General features: G+C 39.6%; 2 protein-coding genes across 7 annotated transcripts in view; one reads left to right on the top strand and one right to left on the bottom strand.

Annotated features, from left to right (window-relative positions):
- Positions 1-34: 34 nt before the first annotated feature.
- The window catches only part of LOC124862725 (dedicator of cytokinesis protein 7-like), a 33075-nt gene continuing 9293 nt past the window's right edge, over positions 35-23816 (bottom strand). For 2 of the 6 annotated variants that reach the window (XM_047356796.1, XM_047356797.1), the window contains exons 13-50: positions 22622-22715; positions 22347-22509; positions 19211-19328; positions 18794-18864; positions 18581-18719; positions 18370-18471; positions 18187-18273; positions 17410-17641; positions 15312-15476; positions 15050-15219; positions 14496-14597; positions 14024-14110; positions 13564-13659; positions 13290-13430; positions 12438-12551; positions 12163-12333; positions 11893-12032; positions 10936-11105; positions 10694-10845; positions 10334-10516; positions 9623-9749; positions 9425-9509; positions 9225-9321; positions 9010-9144; positions 8671-8823; positions 8348-8506; positions 8151-8251; positions 7874-8066; positions 6453-6596; positions 6179-6310; positions 6074-6088; positions 5620-5745; positions 5448-5537; positions 5125-5361; positions 4897-5040; positions 4631-4737; positions 4362-4535; positions 35-2477 (exon numbers count right to left, since the gene is read on the bottom strand). In XM_047356796.1, the coding sequence (XP_047212752.1) occupies positions 2447-2477; positions 4362-4535; positions 4631-4737; positions 4897-5040; positions 5125-5361; positions 5448-5537; positions 5620-5745; positions 6074-6088; positions 6179-6310; positions 6453-6596; positions 7874-8066; positions 8151-8251; positions 8348-8506; positions 8671-8823; positions 9010-9144; positions 9225-9321; positions 9425-9509; positions 9623-9749; positions 10334-10516; positions 10694-10845; positions 10936-11105; positions 11893-12032; positions 12163-12333; positions 12438-12551; positions 13290-13430; positions 13564-13659; positions 14024-14110; positions 14496-14597; positions 15050-15219; positions 15312-15476; positions 17410-17641; positions 18187-18273; positions 18370-18471; positions 18581-18719; positions 18794-18864; positions 19211-19328; positions 22347-22509; positions 22622-22715 (4947 nt within the window). In that variant the 3' untranslated portion in view covers positions 35-2446. Of the gene's footprint in view, positions 2478-4361; positions 4536-4630; positions 4738-4896; positions 5041-5124; positions 5362-5447; positions 5538-5619; positions 5746-6073; positions 6089-6178; positions 6311-6452; positions 6597-7873; positions 8067-8150; positions 8252-8347; positions 8507-8670; positions 8824-9009; positions 9145-9224; positions 9322-9424; positions 9510-9622; positions 9750-10333; positions 10517-10693; positions 10846-10935; positions 11106-11892; positions 12033-12162; positions 12334-12437; positions 12552-13289; positions 13431-13563; positions 13660-14023; positions 14111-14460; positions 14925-15049; positions 15220-15311; positions 15477-17409; positions 17642-18186; positions 18274-18369; positions 18472-18580; positions 18720-18793; positions 18865-19210; positions 19329-22346; positions 22510-22621; positions 22716-23816 lie in introns of those variants that run through there. The other 4 variants (XM_047356798.1, XM_047356799.1, XR_007036993.1 and 1 more) reach the window with 4 other exon arrangements.
- Positions 20582-22107, top strand: angptl8 (angiopoietin like 8). Its single transcript, XM_047356802.1, has 4 exons — positions 20582-21043; positions 21452-21601; positions 21722-21832; positions 21927-22107. Exons 1-4 carry the CDS (start codon positions 20717-20719, stop codon positions 21942-21944), a joined length of 606 nt encoding a protein of 201 aa, XP_047212758.1. The 5' UTR covers positions 20582-20716; the 3' UTR covers positions 21945-22107.

The raw sequence follows: 23816 nt of genomic DNA, 5'->3' as shown, positions 1-23816 counted from the left end.
GCAGACATGAAATAAAACAAAACAAACGCCTTCAACAGCTTTACAATTTATTTCAGGGCTCCTTACAGATCTTCTGGTAAAAAACCGTCCTGTCTCTCAAAAAGTAAATACAGAAATGAGCAACTCTTGAGAGGAAATAATTGTTCACCAAATTAAACAAAAAAGTTATCTTATGTTTGTGTAATAACCTAAAGTTAACTATTAAAACCTTTTGCAGTGTAACAAAAGCGTTAAAAAGCGTTAGCTCACATTTTAATCAGCATAAGTGTAATCAGCTAAGCCTTTGGCCCAAGAGTACTTAAAGGTTTTCAGGGCAGAATGCTAGGTGCCAAGACACACAACCATAACTGTGGCTTAATTCATAAAATGGCTCTTCTTATAAACTGCTATTACATTTCTGAGACTGCCATTGTTTTATATGGTCCCCTTTGCTCTTGGTTCAGCTCTGCAGAGGGGCTACCTTGAGCCTCCACTAAAATCGAATCCATTCATACAAATAAAAAATGCTAAATGTATTATGAATTGCAAGTAGGATCTCAAATACTGTCCAGAGGCTCATACAATCAAGGGCCAACTATGTTAATTTCCATACTGAATGGTACGTCCAATCTGAATATTTTAGTGTTTCTTCCATGTTTTTTTTAAAGGTATAATTTCAAATCAATTACAGAAAAGTTTTTCACAATGTTAACATCAGTGAATAAATAATATGCTGCACTTTGACCCCAACTGTATTCTAAATATGATTAAATCTCATCTATATTTTATTCCATCACAAAGCCTATTATATCTAAAAGAAATGAGAATTAGTAACTCAAGAACAGAAAGCACTTACATTTGATACTTTTATGGTTCTGGGTGTAGTACAAACATGTGGTTCATTGTGTCTTGTTGCCTTATAATTTATGTCATTGTTGCTGCCATTTCCTTTGTTTACGCCACCCTTTTTCTCTCTCTTTCGTCTCTTATTAATGCCGTAGCCTGTCCACTTTATTGCCTAAACCTGATCATTAAACTCAGTTATGCAACATAAAAAAAAAAAACACAAACCCTTCCCTTTTGCAGTGTCCACCCCGACACTGCAAGGCAACCTGACCCACCATACTGTTTCTAAGCTGCCAGAATAGGATACATTATAAAAAGTCAAAAGCTAGAAAGCAATATTCACAAATATTTGTTCAATACATCCTCCCCCCAAAAAAATGGTGATCAGCTGTGAAAGAAGAAATATTTAATAGAATACAGGCTAAATAAATACAAAACTAACTGGTAAAAAGCAGTTGTAAATAAAAGCACAGATTGCTTGGTTGTTACAGTTAATGTGCCACAGTTTGTTTACAGTAGTGCAATTTCAAAGATACAGTAGTAATAAATGGCTACAGTATAATAAAACAAAATCCTTAACAAGCAGTGGTGAACTCGGGTGTCAGCAGGGCGCAGATCTCAGTCGGAAGAGGGCTTGCCTGCACAGGTAAACCTTATTCAGTTATCACAACGTGCTGCAGGTTGACAGTAGATGCAACAGTTTGAATATATTTGTGTGGATAAAGCAGACGATCCTGCTGAAGGCAAAGTATCTGTGATAAAACATCATATGTGGCACAGAGGAATTCAGTAAAAAAAAAAAAAAAATTTAAACACCCTGTTTGGCCTTTCTTACCAGACGTGAGACCTGAGCTTGAACCGAATGAACCCAGCAGCTCTCTTTATTCAATTCCTTACAGAGAGATGAGCTGATAAATGTGAAAACTTGAGGACGAAGGAATGTCAGTTATTTGGTCTGCTTGCAAAAAAAAACAAAGCGCACAGTGAGGTGACTTGTTTTTTTGTTTAAAACTTTGGTGACTACTACCAGAGCTGGTTTATAATGAGCTCTAACAAATAATAATAATTAAAAAAGCCTGACACTACGCCGCAACCTCTTCAAAGTTAACCCGATAAACCTTAAACAATTCAGAAACACAATGCTAGGTTGCTTAAGTTTGGTAAAACCACTACAGCCAGATCTGCTCGGACAGATTACTTCAGACAGCTTTTTTTAAACCCTGGCCTCTTAAAGAGCCTCACAACAAATGACAATGTTTACCAATTAGATAACCTTCAAATATAACCAGCTGAGATTTTTTTCTACACTGGTGTGAGACTTGGGGGGGTTGATGGGGGCTGGTTTAGCCAAGAAAAGGGGTGACATCTATCAGTGTGTGTGTGGTAGCAGTAGTGGTGTTATACTGGGAGAGGGAAACATAACTGGGAGGCCAGGCATATGGATGAGGATATCATAACAAGCAAGATGAGGAATGATGGTGTGTGAGCGTGTGTGTGTGAGAGGGTGACAGTTGGCGCACAATGCATTGGGGGGAGAAGGAGAAGAAACAGATGGAAAGGGATGGTGCTACTTTCTACAGCTTTATGTTGCTATCCAGTTTTCTGCATCTCAACAGCCGATTCAGCGGAAACTCGACCTGCTGTAGGAGTTCCTGCAAGACAGACAATGAAGACGAGACTGCCAAAGGAATCAGGTAAAAAGGTCATTTCAGTAAGACTGTGTAAATTTTCTTTATATATTACATCCAATGAGCCTGACTCAATTGTGCTTGAATGTTTTTTTTTTGTTTTTTTTTTTTAAATGAGTGCACCACACCTTTACAAGGAGCTGTAAATTCTTTGCATGTTTATTCATTAGCATGTGTGCAAGGTTTTACAATAACTGGAAAATTATTTAGATCCCTTAAATGATTTTACATTTTGTCATTTTACAACCACCAATTTCAATACCATGTATCGCAATTTTGTGTGATAGACCAACACAAGAGTGCATATTTGGGAAGTGGAAAGAAAGGATACGTGTTGTCTATGAAAACTAAGGGCTGTGCATTAGTATTCATTCCTCTTCAATACCTGGTAAAACCATCTATATGCAATTACAGCTGCAAAAGACTTGCAGCTGTAATTGCATATTGGGATTTCTGTGTACATGTCTCTAAAGACATTTTTTGCCAATTCATCTTTGCCAAATGGTTTAATGAAGAGTGTTTGTGACCAGGGAATGTCAATTCCCAATTAGACTTCCAATTTCCAATCTGGATTTAACTAGGCCAGCCTAACTAATGCATTGATTTAAACCATTAAACTGTAACTCTGGTTACATGTTTTGAATAGTTAGAATGGTTTCCCTGCTGCAAAATTACATCTAGCCCAGTCTTACATCTTTTGCAGCCTCTAACTGGTTTTAAACGGTCCTGCGTTTAAAACTATCCATCTTTTCATCAACTGTGACCAGCTGCCCTGTCCCTGCTTAAGAAAGGTTGTTGACTATTTTTCATTTATTTTATATCTGGAAGTCCCATGAGCAGAGGTTGCCCTAGACTTTTTTGTTGTCCGTCATTTTGACTGACAGTGCAATAAAAATCAGGACATTATCTATATTTACCTGCTACTTTATTTTTTTTTTAAGTGCTAATAATTAAACAATCAATAACATTTATTTTCATTAGTTTTAATTAATATTCAGTCCAAACAAGCTGAACAGAGAATCCACATCAACCAAATCAATATATTTAACTTTTTCTCCGCAGTGACAAAAATCACTGACTGTGGTCCCAGTGCCCACATATAAACAATGAAATTAATTGATTGCACTTAAAATATGAACAGATCACCAGCTGTGACCTGAGTGCACAGTCTCACAACTTTCTCCTGGTCCGCATGGATCTTAACTGCACAGCCGTTTGTGCGTAAATCAAACGTCTTGAATGGGATTGCTGCAGAGGATGTATGTCATGAGGTTTGCACTTTTGCCTCGGACAGACAACTTAACGTGGATGTTGTTCTGGAGGCGGAATCTGCGCTAATTAATATGCTAACTCGCCACCAAGTGGTCGGGGGTGTGAATTGCAATCTGTCAAATTGACTGATGGCCTTCAGATTAATGTTCTCTAACAAACCTCTGAGGCCTTCAAAGAACAGCTTGATTTATACTGACTTGTAATCACACACAGAGGTAGATTTCAATAACAAATTAGGTGACCGTTGAAGCTTTCGCTGGATTTTATTTAAAAGTATCAGAGTAAAGGGGTCTGAATACAAGACTACGTCCCACTTTTCAGATTTAAAACCAAAATTTAAAACACTTTTTCCTTCCACTTCACAACATTCATTGCTTTGTTTTTGTCTACCACATAAAATCCCAACAGAACACAACTTGTGGTTGACATGGTTGAAAGTTCAGGCGGCATGAACACTTTTGCAAGTCACTGTTATTGTGATGAAATTGGGTTTTATGTTGCTCCATTGTTACAGCTGAAGAAACAGCATGAGCTCATTCTGTGAGCTCCCCACATCTGTTAAATGTCTCAAATTACCGTTGTGTCTGCACAGCCTGAACTGGCAGGGGTCTGTAAAGCTGGGGTATCTTGCGGGTGATGAGAGGACCCAGAGCTTCTTTTAGTTTGTTGTAGTTCCTCTCCAGCTCTCGGTGGTACTCTCTCTGGTCTGGTCCAATTAGGGCCTTATTCTTCCTCAGGGCGTCCTCACACCTGCATCACAAATAGCAGAGGAGACGCAGACAGTCAGGATTTATTTTTCCTGGTTACACAGCGGTCTGAGCCTGAGGTGTGGAGTGTGTCGTCACCTCTTGGTGAAGTCTTTAAAGCAAAGCCGCAGTTTGTTGTGATGGCGAAACAGCTTTGGGTCCTCTGGAATGTCGGAGAGAAAGACCTGCGCCACCTCAAGGGGACCCTGTGAGGGGGGAGAAACTGTTACATATTGGCTGAGGAATGTCTAAAGACTGAACCAGACTTGGAGCTGGATTTAAAGGAGCTTAATACTTCAGAGGGAGGTTGGCCTTTTGACATTTTAAACATAATGTGGTTTTAAATCTTTTTTTAAAGCAGGCACCTGGTTGACAGTGGTTCCCACACAGCCCTGTAGCACCATTTGAAGCATCTTAGAGTCTGCAGGGTCTTGATTTGTGGCAAAGGCGAGCTCCTGCGTCTTCTTCTGCATGTCTTCAATTGCCACCTCCATGGGAACAAGGATAATCTGGAGAAGCAAAGAACAAAAAAACAATATAGAAACAACCACTGCATTACCTGACATCTGATACCTTCGCCTGCAGGCAGCTACCTCCTCCTTGTGGATGACGTTGACCCGTGTCTTTATGTAAGGGAAGGCGTGAGACGTTGTCAGGATGGTTTTGCGTTTGTACTGCTCATGCAGGTCGCCGTGTGCCCGGCCATCCAGAGTGAAGGGAGTACAGAACATGAAAGTGCGAAGGTTGTAGTTCTTGTCAAAATAGGTGATCCTTTCTTTTAGCTCGTATGTGTCAAAGTAAGGCTCAGCATAGGTGATCTGAAGGTAGGCCTGCCGAAGCAAAACTCAGAACCAGTTAAATGTTTTCTAAAACACCTACTTTTTTATATAATTCACAAGCACACATATTAGGTTACTTTGTTGGGATCCAGTTTGCTTTTGCCCACTGGATTGGAGTCCTTGATAATTTCAACCACATCGTCCCCAAACCTTTCTGAGTAGAACTCCTGCACAATGAAGAGTTTCATCTTGAAGCTTCTCATAAATCTCTAGTGACACTTTTATTAGGATTGTGATAAATCAACTTGCCTCGAGCCTGTGGGAGATTTCAGCTAATTTGGTGATTGAAGGCTCCTTGTAGACAAACTCCTGCTCATCTAAATCTCCAAATTGACAACCATAGAAACCAACTCGGAAGTAGGTCCCAAACATTCTCTACAGACTGCAGACAGGATGAAGAAAATACAATTCAAGTTATATAGAAGAAGTGAAAAAGCAAAATAAAGAAATTAAACTGAAGGTAGTCTGAGACGGGGCTATAAATCACAAAAGAATGCAAACTGAAAGCTGATAAAAGTGGAGTTTATCTAGATTAAATGATGAATGGACATTTGGTCAAACTCACCAGGAACATGCCGTCCCAACAGGAGTGCAAAAAAAAAAATTTTATAAGAAGGAGGAAAAAATTGTGAGTGCAAAAAATAAAATTGCTGCATGTTTATGTTTCAATTACTGTATTTTATCAATGAAATAAATACGTTACCTCCCATCCAGAACTCTGGAAACATTGAAAGGTAAAAAAAAGATATAGGATCAAGTGCATTTTTATTATTTGGATGTGAATTTCTGAATCCAACAGTCAACTAACCTGGTTGTAGACTTTGTTGAAGGCCTCCTGCAGCTTCCCATGGACAGACGCCAGCTTTTTGAAGTCTCGGTTGGCTTCATGGATGGGTAACAGAATCTTGTACACCTCGTTTATAGCTTCATACATGGCAGCCTGTGGTTTGAAGAATTGCAACACAACTTCTACGCATACTGCTAAATCAATCATTTCCATTTTAACCACTCTAGTGCTATAACCTTGTGCTGTCTGACCTCATGCAGCATGTCACCATGGAGTCAGAGAATGTCAGTCGTACCATGTTAAAAGAGGCAGCTGCTTGCTCCAGGAGGCCCACCAGGCCAGACTCGCTGAAATACTTCCCAGCACAAATGCCTTCCTCCTCAGGAGACAGGACGTCATCTGAAACTGCTGACTCCTCTAATACGTTGGATGAAATATTCTGTGGGAAAACATGGAGGAGTCAAATTGGGCATTTCTCCACATACAGTGCCTTGCAAAAGTATTCAAACCCTTTAACTTTTCCAGATTTTGCTATCTCAAAACCACAAACTTTTATGTATTTTGTCAGGATGTTCTATGATGGATCAACAAAAAAACAATGTATATTTATGAAGGGGAAGAAAAATTCTACGTAGTTTTGAAAAGTTTTATTCAGCCCCCTTTACTCTGGCACCCCTAAATAAAGCCCAATGCAATTAGGTGCCTTCAGAGTTCAACTGCATTTAATTAAATCTCAGTATAAATGCAGCTGCTCTAGAGGAGTACCTGCATTGACATGCTGGGCCAGGAGAGGATTAATTAGAGAAGTAGCCAAGAGACTCATGATATCTCTGGAGGAACTGCAAGAGCCCACAGCTCAGGTGGGAAAATCTGCTGATAAGACAAATATTAGTCACGCACTACACAAATCTGGACCTTATGGAAGAGTGGAAAAAATAATGCTATCGTTGAAAGAATCCCACAAGAAGTCCTGTTTGCAGTTTGCCACAAGCTATGTGTAGGACACAGAAAACACATTGAAAAAGGTGCTCTGGTTAGATATGACTAAAATAACACTGTACAAAATGCTTCACAAACCACCCCTACAGAAACGAATGGTGGTAGCAACAATATGCTTCAGGATGCTTTTGTTCAGCAGGAACAGAGAAGCCTGTCAGAGATGATGGGAAGATGAAAGGAACTAAATACAGGGCAGTCCAAGAAGAAAACCTGTTAGAGGCTGGAAAAGACTCGAGACACCTTCCAGCAGGAGAACAACCCTTAAACATACAGTCAGAGCTAGAATGGAAAAGTTTAGATCGAAGCATATTCATGTGTTAGATTGGCCCAATCAAAGTCCAAACCTAAATTAAATTGAGAATCTGATGCAATGCTTGATAATAGATGTTTATAGATACTGTCCAATCAACATGCCAAACATTTTAGTCTCTAGCAAAGCTGGTAGAGACACAGCTAAAAAGAATTGCAAGAACAATTGTAGAAGAAAGTGGTTTTACAAAGCATAGACTTAGGCAACTGTAAAAAATGTTGAAAACCAAAATCCTTTACCTTCCACTTCGTAATTATCCTTGATTTGTGTTGTTCTATCACATTAAATACCAATAAAATACATTGTAGTTTATGGTTTTAATACGACAAATTTCCAGAGATATAAAAACATCCGTCAGGCTCTGCACACTGTAAAGTGCATTACTGATTTAAATCGTGTCCACTTACCTGAAATGTTACGCAACCAATCGGGAGGTAGCGGCAATCCTCCAACATGTTCAGGTACTCTGCCACAAGTGCGGCACTGTGGACGAGGCAGTGGGCCGCCTCGGCGTGGTTCCCTCTTTCAGAGTGTTTTCCTGCCATGTTCTGTAGCCATGTGAGGCGAAGGTCAGGGGAGTTCTGGTAGCCTTTGGCAATCCTGAAACAGAAAATGATGAAGGATTTTTTTTTTCTACTCCATTTTTATTCATCAACTTTAACTTATTCATGGGGTTCCCAGTACCTGTACATCAGGTCAATGAGCATTTCAGGATCCTGCTGATGCTCTTTCATTTTCACAGTGTCGGTAAGAATCATGTGCAGGTTGAACACCAGATCCTGGACCTGTAGTTTTGAAACCACATCCACCACATTCATCACGCCTTTTCTACTCGAACAGGTTAAGAATACATTTTAAAAAGAGGGTTACGTGTAAACCACCTGCTCTGGGAAAGGTGTTTCACGCAGCTCCAGGTCCTCCTCAGCATATGTCAAGATCGTCTTTAGTGACCGACGAAGATGCTCTTCATTGAAGTTCTGTGATGTTCCCACCAACGAGGACAGAGACATGGTGACCTGCATCTTTACTCGTGCAAAGTTCTGATACAAGACCAGAGAAAAAGAACCATGCTGTGCATTACATCATTATATGCAAAATAAACAGCAGAAGTAAGCCATGAAGATGTTTTCAATTTTACTGAGATGTCAGTACGAAAACAATTAATGGATTTTGAGAGGATAACTTAAAACGGTGTTAAACCTACATTTCCAATCTCAAAGTTCTGCCTCATAAGAAGGTAAAGAGAGGCAGAAGCATGGCTTCTGACAGAGCCAATGCTGCTACTGCAGTGACGAAGGAGACGCAAACAAAGGTCTGCGCAAAGCTCTGTGTCCTCTTCAAAGAGCATCTCTGGAAACTGCAGAAAAATACCAATTCAATACAACTTCCTATTCATATTGAGGTCTCAGATGAAGCATTGTAAAATGATCTAATTAGGTTAAAATAAAAAAAGAGAAAAAAGGAGCAATGCGTTTCATTCGTGACCATTTAGTTCTAAGAAAAGATTGATCAACCAACAGCAGTTTCCAAACACTGCTCTCACCTTGAACACCAGAGCTCTCTGCGTAGTAAAGCAATGCTGCAGGAAGAGGGCGCTCTGGTTGCCCGCCATGCTGTGAAGAATCACTCTCAGGACTCCACCGAGAACGCTCTCCTTCAGTTCAGATGCAACCACAGTCTAAAGGACAGAGGCACGACACACTTTAAAAAAGAAAGCAAAATATGATAAAACATGTAGAATCATTTTTTAAGTATCACCTTTACTATAATTTCCAGTGTGTCCAGTACTATCAAAGACGCCTCAGTAGCCAAGTTTCCATCCACCACAGACTCCTGATCCATCTCAACCTTACTCCTGGAAGAGTTTATTCAACAATCAGCACATAAGAAAGCATCCATATCTATATGAAAACAGAGCAGATGAATCAGTATTGATGTTAGCACTTTAATTGACATACTTGTCAACTCTGTCTGCATTTTGTCTCCAATGAGTAACATTCTTTTTCCACCTGACATTTTCCTGGCTGCCATAAGGACTCCTTTCTGTTAGAGCAAAAGAAAAGAAAAAAATAATAATAAATAATAATTGGTAAGTATGTTACATTTTTACAGCTGCAGACAAATAAACTACTGTATTATGTTCTCATGGTTTGTACCTCTACAGCGGCGGACCATCTCTTGACGGGCTCCTATAGTTCCCAGTATGGCTTCTTCCAGGCGGGCTTTCATGTCCTGAGACTTTTTAAACGTCAAGCTGTTTATTCTTTGTAGAGCTTTCCTTCCCTACACAAATCAGTCAGGAAATTGCATCAGCGCTGGCAAAAAGAAATCTAATTAGAGTTGTTATAAAACTTTAAAAATGGCATTCTTTAACATGCATTTTAATTGGAATAAAAATTCTTGAGATAGATAAACCTGATGGAATAGACTCAGAATCAGTTCACAATGTTTTTGTATAAATAAGTGTTATAGTTATGCTAATGCAAACGGTCAGATAAACACCACTGTTAATGGAGTAACATTTACTTCCTGCATCCTGAAGGTGCCCATCTGGTTCCTCTAGGCAGATGTTTACTGCACCCGTCTCTAATACTGTATATCTTTGGCAGGAAATCTTACCATTTGCAATTTTTTTATATAAAAATGAAGTAATGTGCCAGGATTATATTCAGTATATACGAAGACAGTCCAATGCATTAACACTCCATGCATTCTCCAAGTGCATTAGCATTTAATTGGGTGTTTGCATCCTTGACAGTGAGAGTCCAGCAAACTGGTGCAGAGCTTAAATATATTAGATTTCCATTTCTGTGTAAATAGTGAAATGCTTCTAAACAACAGTAGCTGGGCATGCCTGATTACTTTACCTTGTATTCAAAACAGGACACAGAGAGATGAAGTAGATCCAGCAAGCGGTTGATTTGCAGGACAGACAAATCAGACACCCAGTGCTCCAGGAGAGATGCATCCGCGTTCTTCAGCACCCACAGGAAGCACACCAGCAAAGTCCGGCTGCACTCAGCAGAAAGAGAGCTGGACTGGCGCCCAGCCTGGTAGAGAGCAGAAAAAAAGAGAAACTCAACAGAAAATCTTGGGATCTGCTTCAAAATAGATCGAAACGATATAAACAAAGAGTGAAAGAGCTGCCTCCCGCAAAGAGGCTGATCTGTGACCCGCCAGTCTGTAGGGCCCAGGAGAGCATTCTGACCTTTGCCATTATCACCTACCACAGAGGGGAGTGCAAATGGGTTGGCTTTGGCATGCGGTAAAGGGGAGCCAGCGATCGCCATGGCAACAGACTGACTGATAATATTGCCACTGTCTGGGTCAGTATCTTCAAAGTAGGTGGAGGCATGGCGAGCGCGAGCAGGCGAGGAGTCTAGTATAAGAAAAGGACTTTCAGGTACGTTATGTTTCATAAACAAAAGATTGTTTAAACACATTAGGAGCACCAAACATTTCCACTGACCACAGAAATCGTACAGATGATGCAGTGACTCCATGACAATGGGTAGCAGGGGCAGATAGAGCTGAGCAACATGCGCTCTAACCTGGGGGTCCTTGTAACGAGGGTCTGCATCATGGCTGCACAGCAGTGAGTGAACAGCACTGATGGCCTTTTTATGAAGGAAGAAAACCCTGCAGGCGACAAGAGTTCATCAGCCATCTTTGCCTCAAAGTTTCTGTACAAATAAAGATCCCTTGGAAAAGTATTCACCACTTTTTTGACATTTTGCCAGTTTGTCACATTGGAACCACACACTTCAATGTATTTTATTCTTGTTTTATTTGACAGAGGGAGGAAAAGAAAAAGAGTATACCGAGACATGGTGATTAAATTAAACTGACAGGTCAGAGAAGGACAGCATTAATCAGACTAGCCCATGGTAACTCTGGAGGAGCTGCAGAGACCTACAGCTCACTTGGGCCTACATTACTTCAGCTGGGACAGCGAATCCGGTCCGAGTTAATGGGAAGATGGATGGAGCCACAAAAATAGCAATATTGGAAGAAAACTGCTAACTGTTTGAGACAGGGGTAGGGTCCACCTTTTAGCAGAGCAACAATCGTAAACATTCAACTATAGCTACAACTGTGGTTTAGATCAAAGTATATTTATGTTGTAGCATGGTCCAGTCAAAGTCCAACTGGGAATCTGGGACAAGGCTTTAAAATTACAGTTCAAATGTGCTCTCCTTCCAACTTGACGAGGCTAGAGCTATTTGCTAGAACAGAAGAAAAAAAACTTGTCAGATTAGAAAACTAGATTAGCAATGCTGGTAGCAAATAAGACTTGGAGCTGCAACAGCTGCTAAAGGTGGTTCTAATATAACCAAGTATGATGTTGTAATGTGACAAAGGTGAAAACGTTCATGAGTATGAATACTTTTGCAAGGCATTGTACATACAACTATTGAGAACCTACCCTTCACCATCAGGGTCGAGAATGAGAGAGAGTTCAGAGAGCAACAGGCCAGACAGGAAGTGCTGCTGGCGAAAAGGGACCGACAGCTCAAACATGGTGGCCACACCCTGGTCTTGCACCACGTTTGAAAATGCTGAGCTCTTTAAAACAAAAGAGAGATTAAAAGAATATAATGATCATACATACAACTGTATAAATAAGCAATTTTTTGTATTCATAAATATTTTTAATGCACAACATAAATCTAGATTTTTGAGTTTACTCCTGTACCTGTGAAGTGGTGGATGAGGTAGAGGGTGAGGGGGATGCTGGAGGACTCAGAGTTGAGCAGGGCAAGTTGAGGATCACATAATGCTCATGGCTGCACACAATACGCATAAAGTCCATTCTCAGGGCATTCAGAGAGCTGGGATTTTGTGTTGTGTGGAGTTTGTTAGCGATCTGTTAAAGACACCAATTTGTTGAATGCAAGAAGTTCAAAAAAAGAGAGAGCAGAAGTGGGTCGTCTGAAGCTACACGGAAATGATGAGGAGATCAATGGGCACCTGTTTGTAGTAGGAGCGAATGAGGTTGAACACAAAGCCCCGGTCCATCAGAGACAGCAGATCGTTAAGGAAGAAGGCCAGACTGTTATTTAATCTCTCCACAAGCTCCACATCCTGAGAGGAAGGGAAGGATTTTAAAGAAGGAAAAGGTAAGATCAATGACAAGAAAGAGAGTATACAGATGTATATTTAAATTTTTATTTCATCAAAAGGTAAATTTATTTCAGTGATTAAATTCAAAAACTGAAGTCATTATTCAGACTGATTAAAGAAAATTCAAAATTCCCTCACTCTTTGATTGTTACATGAGACCGATAAAAGTTTGGCCTACTGAGTAGCAGTCCAGCCCTTTTTCTCCTTAGTGTTGCCTCTGGTTAAGGATTGACTTAAGACAAAAAAGTGACAGTTGTAGCCCACGTCCTGGATGTCTGTATGGTGGCCTTGCCTTACTGATCTGCCTTACACTCTTTTATGTGCTTTGCTTCACAATCCTCTTAAGCCTGTAACCATTCCTCTTCCCTTTGTCTTTTTCTACATCTTTTCCTTCCACTCAACTTTCCATTAATATAATTGAATACAACTCTCTCTGGACACCGGGCTTCTTGAGCAATGGCGTTTTGAGGTCTACCCTCTTTGCATGGTGTGCCTATGACCGTCTTCTGGACAACTGCCAAATCAACAGCGTTCCCCATAATGTTGGAGACCATAACAACATTTCCATATGAGCCTGGCCAAGATACAAGGCAGCCTTTCTTTTGAGAAGAAACTCACACCACCCATATTTTGCTGTTTAAACTCAGTGTTACTAAAAGCACCAACAGCAAATCACTGTGTCCTGTCACACATATGTACCTTGTGGTGTCTGTTGGCAATGTCTGCACTGATGGCACACACAAGTGCTGCGATGTCATCAACAAAGCGGTCTGGGTAGCGCTGACGCCTAGTGGTCTCCAGCTTAGAGGTCAGGAATATGTGGTGGGCCATGCTCTTCGTCTGCAGAAGGGTAAGGAAATGAACACTTCATCACCTAATCAAAATGTTTTTTTTTCTTAACTGTGTTTGCTTTACATGTAGAGGATTTATGTGGTAATACAAGATCATTGAAAATTCACAGAAAAATACTGACCATTAACTGGAAGAAGAACCAAGCCTGTTGCAGCGCTGCTTCCCTCACTGAGCTGGTGCTGACCACCCACTGCAACGCCAGCTCCTCGTGAAGTAACTAGGCAGAAGCCAACACAGCTTGTTTCAGCTTACAACAGGGAAACCATTTCAGAGCAAAAACTGAACTTACATAGAGAAATTAGATGCTGCTTTTCACTTCTGTATAAGGTATGAATATTCTGTAGATGGCTAAAAGCTACAGAGGTACTTCCGTACATTTGATAAAACTACGCTTTAAAACAACTTTAAAACGCATAACAAAAACGAAAATAACATTAATATGCGTTCTATATAGGTTCAGTCAAAATACTGTTAGCTAACAATAGATTAATATATCATAAACACAAAATATGGGTATGAATTAGGGAAGAAGGTCCCTTTTTTGTTACAGTTTTTTACAGTAGATACCACTTTTGTTTTACCTTCTTTGTAATCGGTCTTGTGGGAACAGTTAACAAGGCCACGCTGTCCAGAAAGGCAGACATGCGATTGCAGCTGTGGTCGCTTGCCTGACATGAGGTGATGGTGAGGTGAGCACAGAGATGAGGACAGTGACGTGAAAATGGGTAAATGAGAATGGGTGGGTGGACAGAGTGCTTTCTAGGAACTCAGATGAGGCTGAAAGGAAATCTAACAAGTTGCAGAAAGAGCCTCTGTAAATTAAGCGCCACACAAACGGCTTGTCAGGCAGCAGGGAGAAAATGTGTTTGAAAAGATCGAGGAAATTTGGTCACTGACAAAAAAGAAAAGGTAGGATGAGGTTTGAAGAGAATGAGTCCATGCAGAGACAAATACAACCTTGGAGAAATGGGATAAGAAAAAAGCCACAGGAGATGATTCAAGGCTGCGAGAGATGAAGGTGAGGATGAGGAGGAGGAAGGAAGGATTTGGCACCTGCTTGAGCTCGCAGCTGGAGTTGGGGTTCCGGCGTAGCACAGATCTGGAGCCCCCAGGGGCATAAGCAGAGTTTACCCAGGAATGGGAGCGGTCAATGCCCTGCCATAAGCACCCGACGAAACACACACACAAACACACACAAAACACGCACACAAACACAGTGTGGCAAGAGGCAAGGACACAGTGAGCAAAGGGAGGCCAATTATCACACAGGAATTTATTTCAGGTTGAAAATCAGGAAGAAACAAAAATTAAGCTTGAAGGGATAAAAGGAAAAAAGACAGTGAGAAGAAAAATCAGGTTGGGAGGGATCACAGAACTACAGGAACAAATAGAATCAAACGACAAGGGCAAGAAACACAATCGTATTAACTAAGCAGTGATTAACTGTTGGAACAGTTCTCAGTCGACTTGACTTTAATGAAGCTGCTGTGAAGAATCAAGACACTTTAATTAAATCAAAATAACTCAATTATGAAAAAATGGCACAGTGGGTGTAATAAAAACATAAAACTAAAACTATAATACATACTGGAGAAACTTAAACTCACCTTGCTTCCTATGATCCGTTGGACTTCTTCATCAGGGGTAATTGGTGTGCAAGCAAGGTCTGGATTGGAATTGCTAATGCTCTTTGAGCGGGACAGATGCAGGCTGCTTGGGCGGCCCGTTGCCCTGGATAAGGTAGCGTACTGCACAGGCATCTCATAGGAGTGGGCACCTGTTTTTCAGGTACATAGAAAAAAACATACATATGATTGCTAGAAACAAGTTGTCCATAAACGGGCTGCAGAGTCCTGCATGGTAGCTCACCTGCTGGAGGCATTAGAGGTTCGGCGGTGGGCAGACGGAAGACGTAATGAACATAAGAGGCCAGCAGGTTGTTGCGGCCGTGCTGGTCTTGGTTTCCCTCGAGGTTTTTGTGGATCTGGTTCACCAACAAAGCCATAGCTTCAAAGGCAGCCCGGCCAAGGTTCACTAATGGTCATTTGGAAACAAAGCACAAAATAAACTACTATAAATCACAATCAACCAGTGCACCGAAAAAGTGCTGGAGTCAACCCCCATATTTCTTCATATTTCACTTCAAATGACTAAAACTTTCAAATACGGTAACTTTTAAAAAGGGTGCTGTATTTAATGTTGAGCCACTTAACTGAAATATGAATCATAAGTCATAAAATGCTCTTAAACTCAATAGATCAACAAATGCTTTGTCTGAACATAAAATACAACTTTGCAAATCAAAATAATTAAAATATTTTCATTTTAAACTGGAGATTTAGGTGCTTTGTTTCCCACATTTAATCTAGAAAAAATACCAAAGATAACAAAGTCTGACAGATTTTAAATTCTATTTTTAACATGACAAAGCTGATTTTAAAGAGCTAATAAATGTAATTTAAACCAATACATCAGATGTGACCTTTTACTTACGAGAGCATATTTCTCCAGCTCTCTAAAAAATTTTCTTACTGGACCTTTTATGTGTAGCTAAAATATCCACTAACATGGCGTTGCGAAATCTCCAAAATATGGGTGTTTTTATGACCCCACGCGTTGTTTTGGTCAAAAGACTTTTTCTCTGAATTTTTGTCAATATATAAAAGTCCTTTGTAGGAATGACCCTATATTGATCATTTAGAATTTAGATTTTCAATAACCCTTAATTAACTGATAAGTATTGATTATTGTGCTAAACTCCAAACTGTGAATCGGTTATTTTATTTTATACCCAAATAAATTACATGTTTGAAACTTTGAAAGTGAAAACAGCCCCAGAAATAAGATGGAGTTTTGGCTACAGTGAGGGATTGCAGAAATGTTTGGGTCTTTCTTTAGTATAAACAAGTGTTAAAGAAATTAAATAACACTTTTTTTGCATTGTCTGTCTAATCTGATGTATATCTCGTGTTACCCCGGGCCCATCTCTGATTGGTTGATCAGCCGCTTCTAGCGTTTTCCCTCCTGAAAACACACACTGCCAAGACACTGAGTTTGTGTTCAGTAAGAAAGAACCTATGAAACCACAAAAAAGCATTGTGCAACCGGGTCAGAGCCAGGACTGATTACCCTGACAGATTTGGCTGTGAGAAATGTTTCTGTCTGCATGGTATGCTGCGCTATATTAGTCTATTTTTGTGTAACATTCCTGCAACATTTTTGGTTTATATATATATATATATATATATGTATGTGTGTGTGTGTGTGTGTGTGTGTGTGTATATTCCTCCTCCACAAGAGACCGATAAACTATTAATGAATCTTAGACGTTATTAGAATTTTGAAAATGCATTCTGTAGTCATAAAACTTACCATTAAGGCATGCAATAGAGTTGTAGAGCAGAATTATCCTTGTTTGTCTTCATTGTTAGTCATTAGATTTGTTTGTTCTTGTGTTTCTCAGTAAATGGATCTTATTTTGATAACATAATTACAATTTTCATTTCATTACTAGCTCCAGTTGATTTTTCTTGTATTTATTAGTTGAAGTGTAATTATCTTTGGTTTTTTTATAGGTTGTAAAACTGATTTGTTTATTAAACTTCCAGCGTAGTCTGGCGTTTATTTTTTTTAAACCTGACTTTCAGGCAAATTCATGTTGTTTTTAAGCCTGAGAATTTGTCCCCTCTTTTTCGCTATTTCAGTACACAGCACAATATGCAGTCATGGTGGGTACAGTGACTGGACAGGAAAAAAAAGGTGAAAAAGCAGTCAATGCCCAAAGAAAAACTTTAAAAATCTTTCAAAAAACCTGAACAACTATTTATTAAGACCAATTTAAAATGGTACCAGGAACAATGGATCTTGGACACCAATACATATGAATAATACACAAGATATTATTAAGTATTTAAAAAGGTATTCTAATTCTCCTGAACTAGAACTAATTAAAAAAGAAGCCACTCACCAATTTGGCCTGCAATGACTGGAGGGTACACAATTAGCTGAATGAGCTTGTTGAGCAGCTGATGCAAAAATCTGACACAGGTATCCAGTTGAGCTCCTCTCAGTGCAGCTATGCTGGCCTTCAGCTCCCCTTCCATGTTTGCTTCAGTGATAATCACATCCTTGAGTCGGAACGGGAAGGAATACTCTTCAAGGACATAGACCAGAGTAAAGAACTTATCCAGGTGTGGGTCCTGAAAATATAACCAGTCAACATACAGATTTATGTTTGTTAGAACAGCCACAGATATCCATGCGACATTTGAGGCAAGACTTTGTCTCTTTTATATCTATGTTAGTATAAAATGACAGTCAGTCCAAAGGAAGGAAGGATGGATGGATGGATGGATGGATAGATGGATGGGTGGGTGGATGAATGGGTTTGGATGGATCATTTTGACTTTATCTAGAAATATAAATATTTTTCCATACTCTATATTCCTTCTCCATACTTATCCAGACCTGGAATATACATATTTAAGTCAAATTCCAGACTTTTCCAGACTGTGTTGGAACAAATCACTACTGCAGCCAAATTGCAAATTCCAGTATTTACAGGTACCTGCAGAGTAACATGATCCATCAAATTGTTGTTATGAATCATTGTTTAGACAGTTACTCAAAGCAAAGCAGTTATTTTACTTTCTGTAATTATAAAAACTTAATAACATCGAAGGGTTATCAGTTTGAGGGCACAATGATAAGCGTTATCCTCAGGGTAGTGAGCATATTTATGTACCTGAGTGTGAACAGAGGATGTTGCTGTCACCTCGACATTGAACACTCCTTTGTGATTATCCACCCACTTCATGCCTGGAAGCTGGACCTGCCACACAATGACATTCGACTCAATACATTTTCAGTGAGATCACAAAGGAATAGCTGATGGTAGACGAACTGATGTCCCATGTGTAACACTCACGTCAGGAGTCAGCACGGAGTAGCTAGGTGGAGGCTTTTCTACAGACACAGGAAGACTAAAGGAGCCGGTGCGCAGTCGGCCATGTTGCATCAAAGGTATCCACTGGAGGCAGAATGACATGTGATCTCTCCCGAACAGCAAGACTACAGAAAGAGCTGCCAAACAAGTTAACATGTGAAAGTATTAAAACCTGAGCCAAGAGCATACTCACAGTGTAGCCCACAGGGGTCTCCAGAGGAGTGTTTTGCTTGGGTTGGCAGCTGATGTGGTAGAAGGTAAACAGCAGATGATGGTTGTCTGTCAGATTGGCAGGAATCTTCATCTTCATCTCCTCATAGAACTCAGGGGACCTTATGAACAAGAGTTCATGTTAAAGAGAGCTGAACAGACTAAGAGAACATCAAAAAGTAAGAGAGAGCCCTACTTGTTATGATAGATGATAGGAGTATATGCCTCCTTCATGAACTCAGCACAGCTTGACTTTCCAAAGATGACCTGGTCAAAAAGGAACACCGTCCATGTGATTTTCAACCATTAACAGGCAGCTCTCTATTGTTGCCGAAAGGTTTATACAAGAAGCAATTTAATCTGCTGCATGCACATCAAAGAATAACTAACAAAACCAATAATAAACTGTATATTGTGTATTACTCAGCGTTTTTTAACCAAAAAAGCCACAAAGAATGCTGCAGATCTCTGTATAGAAATACATTGTCCTTTTGTGGCAATAATAATCTTGTCTTTTAATTTTGATATCTCTTCCTCGAGCTATTCCTTACGGATTAATTTTTGTTTAGGAGATTACAGTCATGCCACATGATTGTCTTTGAATGTGACTCACCGGTAAAGCTTGACTGGGGTCTTCTGCTGCCATGAACTGAACTTTCACAGCAATGTTCCTCACTGAGCCCTGACGACTGCTGAAGTTTAGACTTTGTGGGTAAACATACAGCAGGTTCCTGAAAGGTGGCACAAGGTTGGAGAACAGAAACAGAATATAATACAAATAAAAATACATCCATCCATTGATTTTCTACACCCACTTCTACTGTACAGGGTCACAGGTGAGCCGGTGCCTATCTCCAGCAGTCTACGGGCGAGAGGCGGGCTACACCCTGGACAGGCCGCCAGTCCATCGCAGGGCAAAACATGGACACAACCACGCACACACCTATTCACACCTTAGGGCAATTTAGAGAGACCACTTAACCTAACAGTCATGTTTTTGGACTGTGGGCGGAAGCCGGAGTATCCGGAGAGAACCCGCGCATGCACGGGGAGAACATGGCCTGGCCCTGTCTTTCAGTGTTTAACCCTTTCTCTCTCCTAGACATAGCTTCTACGGTGACAAACTCTATGTGCTCTCTTTCAGACTCTAACTTTGAAAACTGGCTCAGAGTTGATCTGTTCTTTCTTTCTAGGTGAATCGACTAAAGGAGCTACTTCCATTAACATTTCACAAAACAACTCCAAACAGTTAAATTACACAGGTATTTTTGAATTAGGTGATTTTTAAATGCATTCGGTTTAGGGGTATCAGATTAAGAGGCATTAAGCATAAAATGCAAGTCAAAGGTTATCTTTAATTTTTTTTAAATACTATTTTTTCCTTCCACTTTACAGCTGTATGCTACTTTGTGTTGGTCTATTACATAAAATTCCAATAAAATACATTGAAGGTTGTGGTTTTAATGTTAAAAACATTAAGTATGATTAGTTCTGCAAGGCACGTTGACAATTAAAAAGTTTACAGACTACAAAAAAGCATGATGATCTCAGAGAATGAGTCTCATGTGCGTACGTGAGAGAAGTTTGACCCATCACTGTATCCACTCGTGAATGTCTCCAGCTTCTGTCCAAGTTAAACATCAGAGGTAACTATGGTTCATATTTTGAAACATTTGTTAATAATCTTATTATCAGAAACAGACTATCACAAGACGATTAAAAATTAAAATACCAAATTAGACTGATTCAAATGCTATAAATGTTTCCATTTTTAGCTTCAAGAACATCTCATGCATACATCATATGCATGTTGCAATAGTTTGCAACCAAAAGGACAAAATTAGACTTGCCGTGGTTAAGCTTTAAGAGAAGGTCACCGAGACCAAGGCCATGCACTAAACTCGGGATCGACCCACAAATGAGCTAATGTTTCACCATGGTATTGCGTGTGCACTCCCTATAAAAGCCACAGCAGCAGGCCCTGAAAGTTCATCCTTCTGTAGGTGATGAAATTCTGAGTGACAGTGAGATCCATCTGCACATGTTGTAGCTTTCATCTTTCAATCTACATGTAAATATTTTAGAGAAGTGGATTTAAGCGCTGGAAAAGAAAAACAAAATGTACAAAACACTTATAAAGATGATATGGAGCCTGTGTCTCCTGTGTTTAGCTGGGGGATTCGGAGCAGTCCATGCAGGCCCTATCAGGAATACTGGCAGGATGGAAGACAAGGCTGCGCCTCAGGAGGAAGTCAATGTGCTCATGTTTGGAGTCATACAGTTGAGTGAATCGCTCAACTATGTTTTTGAAACCACTGAGGCAAAGATAGAAAGAATCAGCAAGACTCTGAAGAGTCACGAGGAAACTCTCCAACAGCTGGGCAAGCAGACTGAACAGGTTGCAGAAGTGGAGCAACAGATAAAGGAAGTCGTACATCTGCTACAGGTAGGACTACAGAGAAAAATGTAAACACTGGATTCCATGTGTGAAGCTGAATAGTCTCATGATTATAATACAGATTGTGTAGATATAACATACAGAAGCTGAGAAAGGTTAGGAAAGTATGGCAGTTAAGACCGTATCAAATTAAAGTTCAACAGACACAGTAAAGCATCTATTTGGTGACTTGTAAGCACACAAACACATCCGTACAATGCCTAAATCCTATGTGGCTTTTCATGCTTCCGCACCACACTATGGTTCCTCTTTAACAGTAAAAGATAATTTTCTTTTTTACTTAGATAAGGTATTCATGAGTGTCCGAGAGATGTATGTTAGATTCTTGGTAAGGCTGCAAGATGTACAGAAACTGCTGTTGAAAGAGAATAATAATGGTTGATCCTCTTTTGACAGGAACAAATGGCAAAGCAACAAGCTCAGACCCATATCACAAAAGACTGGCTGAGCAGCATAGAGAAGGATGAGGAGGAAATGAAGGCAAAAGTTCAACAGTTGGAGATGTACATCAACAATGCTGCATCGAACAGCCTCAAAGAGCTGCAGGTAAATCTGAAAACTTTTAGCAAGCTAGCCACAACTTATTCACTTCCAAACTGAGCTGGCTAATTTTATTTCTTTACTTTCTTCTCATTTAAACATCCGTGTTGTTTTTATTCCTTTTAGGATAAAGCGGAGGACCACTTTCAACTCTTGAGAGGTTTACAGACCTGGAACTGGGTCCAAAAAAGGAATATTGAGACTCAGGATGAGCAGCTTTCCAAACTACAGAAGATGGTAACTTGCTGGTTCAACACGTTTAATGTTTTGAACTTTTTATTTGTATTTGTTACACTTAAAAACCTTTGTTATACGTCTGTCTTTCTTCCAGAGTGAAGCTATGTCATAGTTGATTCAAGATCCACCAGTTCCCTGAATAAGCAAAGTTCTCAACTCCTCATCGTCACTGCACTCCATTAGTTCATATATAATATTCATTTTTAATAGAAATTAAGTTAAATTATACAGGTTTAGTTGTTATTTGTGAATAAATAATACACATTATCATAAAATTCTTCCTTGCTTCCTTTTTTTGTGAATTCTTGTAAACAACCTATATCAGATGAGATAAATGTTTCTTTGCTGAAATCTAAGAAACAGTTAAAATATTAAAAGTCAAAATCTGCAGAGTAAAAAAATAAGTAAATCAATAAAGTAAATCAATAATCACACAAGAATAGAGTGGCTGCATTTGTTTAAGAACAGGTCAAGTCACTGTTTGCATGTGTGCCTTTAATAGTTAAACGCTCACCTGTACGTGGTGTGCGGCGTGTAAACATTACGAGCAGGGAACTCCAGAACCTCTTTGGTTGGCCGAACACGCAGGTCCGGATACGGTTTCACATGAAGCAGTTCTGGTGACAGGCAATAAAGCGGCGAGTCCGGTGCTGGAGATATGTCGATTTTTAACTGAGCTGAGGGACACGAGAAATAATGGATAAATACACAACAAGACATCAAATTGTAAAAAAAAAATCCATTATGAATCTTTACATACAAATCAGCACATCAGTGTATATCAGTTACCTGTGACGGGCCTCAGGCGTCGCAGAACAGACGATGGCCGGCGCATATCTGCCAAAAACTTGTAGAGGTCCTCATCACTCAGTCTATCACCCTCCTTGGTATGCACAAAAAGAGAAAAAGAGGACCCATTAAGAGACAAAAAATGATCCAAATATGTTGTGAAATATGAAAATAACAACAAAAAATTATGTTAGGATGCCTCTTTATTTTATGGGAGCTACATGTGTTTATTACAGCCTCAACATGCCATCTACCGGTAAGCCTAATACCAGCACACTGACAGAAGAAGAAACAGGGCGAGCACAACATGCTGATGAATGTCAGCAGTGAGTTGGAAACCAAGGCTTTCAGATAAGACTGGAGGAGATGGAGGAGCTACTTCATTTCACTCCACCAGCAGAATGGTGCTGTCTCTTTAACAGAAAAGGATAGCAAAACAACAGTTTCTTCATCCAGCTTCCCCTCCCTCCCAAGTGGTCCACATGGTTTAAAAATTGTGATATATTTATGTAGGAGTAGTCACAAAGCACATCTTCATTAAGGGCTGCAATTAAATATGTCAAAATGGAGAAATTGTTGCTACAGCTGATTTTCTTTTTTTTAACCTTTTTACAGCAAACAATATTTTTAATAAAATAAAATTCTAAGTAAAATACTTATCCATGAATTATCATAGTTTAAAATACAGCATGCCGAGCAGAACAAACAGAAACTGGTGACCCATCAGAGCAAAAGTCACCATGAATAAAACTAATTTTGATCAATTATTTCATTTAAATCAAAGCATAAAATTAAGTTATGCTTTAAGATTTTTTTCCAGTTATCACACAAAAAACTGAAAGATTTACATTTTGGTTGTTTTATGATTCCATTGTCTTAATGAGCCAAACTAGAGAACAATAACAGAAAGACAAGATTTACATTAATGAGGGTAAAGAACAGATTAGACACTTAGAGAGAGGTTGATATCTATATGTGAAACTGAGTTATGAGTTGGTTAATTTAAACTTTTTACCAAAATTTTAGAATTTTATCCTCCATGCGTCTGTCAAGTGTCAATGTTTTGTTATTTTTCTGCTGAATTTTGCTGGATTTTTACGTTGAGAATATCAAAAGTGTTTTATGAAAACTTACGGATCCTGACAGCATCTCCGATAAAGCAGACATTTTTAGCTTATCAAAAGGGTCCCTTACA

The sequence above is a fragment of the Girardinichthys multiradiatus genome, chromosome X, assembly GCF_021462225.1.
Source record: "Girardinichthys multiradiatus isolate DD_20200921_A chromosome X, DD_fGirMul_XY1, whole genome shotgun sequence".
Taxonomy (NCBI): domain Eukaryota; kingdom Metazoa; phylum Chordata; class Actinopteri; order Cyprinodontiformes; family Goodeidae; genus Girardinichthys; species Girardinichthys multiradiatus.
The sequence above is the reverse complement of the archived record's forward strand: the minus strand, read 5'-3'. Positions and strand labels throughout refer to the sequence as shown.

What these genes read in the sequence shown, in the direction of transcription:
- angptl8 (XM_047356802.1), top strand. Translation starts at nt 20,717, where the DNA reads ATGTACAAAACACTTATAAAGATGATATGGAGCCTGTGTCTCCTGTGT. An exon ending in AAGTCGTACATCTGCTACAG is followed by an intron (nt 21,044 to 21,451) that starts GTAGGACTACAG and finishes CTCTTTTGACAG; the next exon opens with GAACAAATGGCAAAGCAACA. An exon ending in ACAGCCTCAAAGAGCTGCAG is followed by an intron (nt 21,602 to 21,721) that starts GTAAATCTGAAA and finishes TATTCCTTTTAG; the next exon opens with GATAAAGCGGAGGACCACTT.